We start from the raw sequence: 6,320 nt of genomic DNA on the forward strand, positions 1-6,320 counted from the left end.
GCGATGTCTTGAAAGGATACAACCAGTACTACATGTACTAAATTACCATTTTCAAAAAAGTTGAACATTTCAACATCACAAATTCACTCATCATTTTACAACCAACTAAATTCTCTACAGTCCCTATCAGCACATCTAGCTGTGGGTTTGATGTCTGATGTCCATTAGTTTTTGTCTCTTTGACACAGGCAGTGCCTGTAGCCCCAGCTAGCCTGTAGCTCACTATGTGCACCAGGGTGAACTTGATCTTACAGAGATCTACCTGAACCTGCCTCCTGAGTGCTAGGATAAAAGACCTGTGCCACAACACCAGGTCTGAGGTCCATTTTTAAACTATTAATTTTATATTAAATAAATGGAACAATACAACATAATATTGTGAAAGATGTTTTTGTTAAACTTAGGTTCATTCAAGCTTTTGTATGAATCAGTATGCAACTCAGTTTTTATTCATTTTTGACTAGCATGCTGTACTATAAATGTAATACTTAATGATTGTCCCACTAAGAGACATTGGGGCTATTTCCAGTTTGAGACTATGATAAACAATTCTTGTATAAGTATGTGTTAACAGGTTTGAGGTGAATGTAAGTTTCTATTTCTTTGCCATGAATGCAATGCTGTTTTCTGGATCTTATGATAACTATGTGCTTATTTATACAGAACATAGTCAAGGTCTCAAAATCCAAACATAAGTTGTGTATCACCCAATTCAATGAATTCTTTCAACAAATGTCTTTCAATAATCTAAAACTTGAGATCACTTTTAGTCATAACATATTTTTCCTTTTCTACATTTTTATGAAATTTCCAGTGTGAAAGCAATTTTGGAGATTAGGATCACAGCAAGTTATCAGACGTTCACATGCTCTTATGTTGAAAGTAAGGATTATCATTTTAACTTTTACTAATTCTATTATTTTGTCTACAATCTGGCAAAGAAACAGAAAAAGCTTTGCTTAAAATTGTGTCTGTATTTCATCAGAGAAATATATTTGTAGTTGAACAGGTACTGGTTCCTAAAACTTTACTAAAATTTACAACAGAAAATTATCAACTTTCCAAATTCCAATATGGACACAAATTGTTATAAAGTTCCCCTTAACTTGATTATGAAAATATTTTTATTTGATATGTAATTCAAATTATAAGGTGGAATTTTTCTCCTGGTATGGTGTACATGTACAGTTGCTCACTGATTCTAAGTTGAAGTTAAATAACTCATAAATGATGGCTACCACATTAAATTTAGAAAAACATTCACTTGGGAATAACCTCAACATAATTAAGATTTATATATGTATTTAGTGAGATATACAAAATATAAACAAAAGAAATTCAGAATAATATATCTGGAACATTAGTATTCCAAATACACTATGTTAATCTTTTGACTTATTAAAGTTTCTTGCAGTTCAACAACATACTTTGGTACCTACTTTATAAAGATAAGTATGTTAGTACTGTATACAAGTCACAGAACTGAATGAGAGTTGAATCTAGGGCACTAGTTTGAGATGCATTAGTAGTCCAGGAAAAATAAATGGAAAACCATAAATGATGCAAAGTAAACTGAACAGGCTCTTCAACGCCACTGATAATGTCAATTTTCCCAACTTCTCACCTTAATCCCATACTTTCACTTCTCTGGTATTCAGAATAGTAACAAAGTATATAACCTCAAAAGCTCATTGTACTCTTGATTTAACTGGAGTCAATATTGCTTTGATTTTAAGCATCCATCAAAGCCCACCCAGGTTATCATCATCAATATCTTTCCCAAAGTTGTCAATTAAGGAATCATGTGAAAATACCTAGCAACTAGTGTTCTGTTTGAGACTCTCTGTAGTTGAGAGCATGGAAGAAAGCAAACTATATATCTGAGACTAAAAACTTAAGTATTGAATTACAGGTGGCTGGTGAGACAGTTCACTGGTTAAGAGCAAATGATCTTTCAGAGGATACAAGAGTGGTTCCCAGCACCCATTCAGTTCCAGGGGGTCTGATGCCTTCTACTGGCCTTGTGCACATCTGTAGACAAATGTTCATACCTGGTTCATATATACCTAAATACAAATAAAACAAAATCTAAAGGAATTATATTTCATAGGACATGTTCATTTTGGTACAATATAACTAGTTAAGCAAAACCATTTACTGTGTTCGAATAATTCAGGTGCTAACTGCCATCGCACACTAAAATTTGTTTTCCTGAATGCACAGGTACCTCTGTTCTACAGGTGACAGCGACGGATGCGGATGACCCCACTTATGGAAACAGTGCACGAGTGGTTTACAGTATCCTCCAAGGACAACCTTACTTCTCAGTAGACCCTAAAACAGGTTAGTGTATTTACATATATTGTTTACACAAGTGCTGTATGCAATAAAAAGTTCTTTTATTTTGCTGTACTCTTATTAGATATTTTAATTTTTGCACCTATAACAGAACAATGTAGATGATATAGTTAATTGTTTATGTTTTATAAATCCATATTCACTAGGTATTTTCCCATTGAATATTATTGTAACATTTAAATGAATGCTGTTTTGAAAACAAATATAGAATATCACATATATTGGATAAAATTTTCAAGTATATTTCATTTTAAATATCAGTTTTAATAATCTTACAAGGTGGGAAATGATTCAGTAGGATTTTTAGTGCTCTATTTGAATTTGATTGTTAACTATATTGTCTGTTGCACACTTGAGCAAACATGCATGCATTTGTGTATATGAACTACACACACAAACACACACACATATACATGAAATTCATTAAGCTGAGGGACTTCTATGTCTTGAACTTGAATTCTTTTTCTGAACAAGAAATTAATTTTGCCCTCTAATAATGTAGTATTTGAAAGACATTAAAAGAAATATCCAAAGATATATATTTTTCAGGGAATACTATAAATTCTGCTCTCCTTTTTCCTTTCACTCTGGCAAACAGCAGTATAGGATAACATGCCAAAATGTGATTGAACATTGCTCAGCTGCATATTACAGAGCTTTGTTCTATCAGCTTAATCCAAAAACCAGGAAACGTCCTGCCTGAGTGGTTTCTATCACGAAACAAGGAACTAAATACCTATTTACAACTTAGGCAAATGTTTAGTAATAACCCAATCAATTTTAGAGCTACAGGCAATCAATGGATGCTCAGGGAAGGAGATTGGGTTTTTTGCAGGGCCTAGCTCCTGAGAAGCAGTACCCAGGGACCATCCTTATAAACAGATAGGCAGAGGCTGGAGAGATGATTCAGAGGGTAAAAGCACCAGCTGCTATTGCAGAGGACCAGGTTCGTGTCCCAACACCTACAGCATGGCTATCAACTGTGTGTAACGCCAGTTCCAGGAAATCTGACACCTTCTTCTGTCACCCACAGGCATTGCATGACATATACTAGATGTATTTTATAAATATATGCATGCTTAGGTAACTATGATGTCACAGAAAAGGACAAGAAATTGTGAGGGAGTGAGGGGGATATGGGAGGAATTGGAGGGGGACTGGTAGGTGTGGAATTAATGCAGGTACGATATTAATGAATGAAACTCTCAAAACAAATAAATAATTAAGTTATTCCAAATAAATAAAATGCACTTTAAAGTACATAAAAATATGAGGGTAGAATCAAGGAGAGTTCTGAGAGGCTCCACCAGGCCCATGAGTTCTCTGTGGTCAAATTGCAAACACTCTGAATTCATTAACATGAAGGCTTCAGGAAAAGTTCATATCCTGCAACTACTACCAATTTGTGTTTAACATCTCCGTTCACACTTATCATTACATGACCTCTATGCTTTTTCATATGTTCCATTGTTACAATTCAGGTTTGTTCTGAACTCTTAGATAATGAAGTATACCCTGCTAAGACGATTCAGTTCATAAACACACTTTCATTATCTTTATGACTAGACTCCATGTGGGTGTTTTGTTGCAATGTTTATAAGAGGATTTGACTGAGTGCTCAGCTGCTTTCTTTACCTGAGGTTTTCTAACATTCAAGTTTACAAGCATGAATACTAACTAAACATACTGCATAACTCTCTACGTCACCAAATAAAACAGTGAAAGACATATACATATAAGTATATGAATTCACATAATATATGAACATAAATTATAGAATGAAATTTAATAGTTCATCACATGAAGTAAAAAGGGATATTACAAATAATAACAAGATGTCATACATTCCATTTAGTTCTAAGCCATTGCTGAATAATTAGAAAAATATTTATTAGCAATTATACCCAATGTGATGGAACCAAAATGTGTATATATGGTATCCATACTATTGATCAGGTAGAATGACTGAGAATTTGTTGAAAACCCAAACCAAATCTATTTGATTCTGATGTTGCTTATTTTATTGTTTCCTTTAAACCACATTTTTGTCAATAAAATAGAAGTAAATTTCTACTTTAAATGTGCAAATCTCTAGAAGAAATAAGGAAAGCAAATGTACCAATGACTGTTTAGTGTTATTTGTACATATTTCTGTGTATGAACACTTATCTTCTCAAATAAATCTTTAGGCCAATAATACTCACAATACACAGCCATGTTTATTTATAAGCAAATATCATATTTAAGAATAGATTATTGCAAAATAATGACATCCTAATGAAATATACTTTATATTTTAAAACTCTTGTTACACATATTATGGGTTAATATACAAAAATTCTGTTTGTGTATTTTAGTGTTGTGAATGTTTGCATATATTTATATATGAGTACAGGAACTTGTTTGAATAATAACTTTATGTGTAAAGCAGGGTTTGAAGGTGATATTTGTCTAGTTTTGTATGTTGCTGTATCTGCGTTTTATACTAAAGATAGCTATCAGTAACATAATTTAAATAAATTTAGCATTGAACTATGTATATGGTTATTACTGGAAAGCAAGTTTTTGGTAACACAGAGATTTATCTCAGTATAAATAGACTATTATTCAGCTTTTGATATATAGAACTCTATTTACTCTTTCACTTCTTTATTCTTTTATCCAAATTATATAATGCATTGAATGAAATGCATGCCTCCATATTGATTTACATTAGTATCAGCATTTTACTGGTTTAAACATTATGCGACCTGTGGATATGTTTCTTATATACAGTGCCATTAATGAAGAAAGTATTTTTTAAAGTTTTGTTAAGTAGGCAAACGTATTAGACAGTTATTTTCAGAAGTGCTAAGAGGAGTCATAATAGAAGTACTCTTTATTCTCTTCAAAGCCAAGACATTTTGGCAATTTGTGCTTAAAAACTTTATTACTATGCAATCAACCATGCTCATAACTAATTAACTTAGTTACAAATGTACTTCAAAATTACGGGAACATAATCTAAACAGATAGTGAAAATTATAGAATCAGTTGCTTTGATGGGATTTTATAGAAGAAATGTGGAGGCACTAACCATTTATAAAGGTGTTTTAATGGCATAACTTAATCCCATTCCCCTAATTGAATGAGTCCGTCTCAACATGTTTCCAATTAACTTCACAGAAGACCAATTATAATAAAACATAAATTTTGTCCCCAAATAAGGCAGAGATTTGAGTGCTTATTGTTAAAATTAGTATTTGTATTACCTTCTTTCTGTTATGTTCAAAGGGACGTTGGTGTTCACCTTGATTTTCTAATAATGAGTTTCTGTATCAGTTTCTATTATATAAACTATATGTTGATATTTATGTCCAAATATGTGAACTATGCAGCCATCGAGTTGCCATACTATGTAGATGACTTTTTATACCAAAATCCCATTAACTATTATAGTAAACCAAAGCTCTTGTAAATAATTAATAAACTACCTAAATTTTTGTAGTCAATATGGCTCAGTGTGTAAGACAAATAAGGAAGCAGGGTGTGATGGTGCACAGCTGTAGTCCCAGCACTCAGAAGGCTGAAGCAGGCAGGTCTCTGTGAGACTGAATACAGTAACAGCAGTAGGGGAATGGTAGTTTGCTTCACATAGAAACTAGTTTTTCTGATCTCACGTCAAAGAACTACACATTCAAGAAATGTCACTGCAGTGTCTTAAGACAGGAATGTATGGATTGTGTACAATACTCATGTGCATGCAGTTTTTAATTGGGAATCAAAAACTGTTTAATGATCCTTACTTTGGGAGTTATCTCCTGGGTCTCTTTATTGCTTTTTCATAGTCAATTCATAGTCAATACTGTAAGGTGTATTTCCTGCCATATTTTTATTTACCTTTCTTAAAAATCAAATTATTTATTTATTTATATTTAACATTTATTGAAAATTTGAGGTTTTGATTTGATCGTATTTAGATT

At 32.5% G+C, this 6,320-nt stretch overlaps 1 protein-coding gene across 5 annotated transcripts in view; it reads left to right on the forward strand.

Moving 5' to 3' along the window:
- Nucleotides 1-6,320, forward strand: part of Cdh18 (cadherin 18) — an 814,309-nt gene that overhangs the window by 547,258 nt on the left and 260,731 nt on the right. For all 5 annotated transcript variants that reach the window (XM_017795255.1, XM_017795257.2, XM_017795256.1 and 2 more), the window contains exon 4: nucleotides 2,224-2,343. In XM_017795255.1, coding sequence (XP_017650744.1) covers nucleotides 2,224-2,343 — 120 coding nt within the window. The remainder of the gene's footprint in view (nucleotides 1-2,223; nucleotides 2,344-6,320) is intronic.

The sequence above is a fragment of the Nannospalax galili genome, unplaced genomic scaffold, assembly GCF_000622305.1.
Source record: "Nannospalax galili isolate Female #2095 unplaced genomic scaffold, S.galili_v1.0 scaffold207, whole genome shotgun sequence".
NCBI classification, from domain to species: Eukaryota; Metazoa; Chordata; class Mammalia; order Rodentia; family Spalacidae; genus Nannospalax; species Nannospalax galili.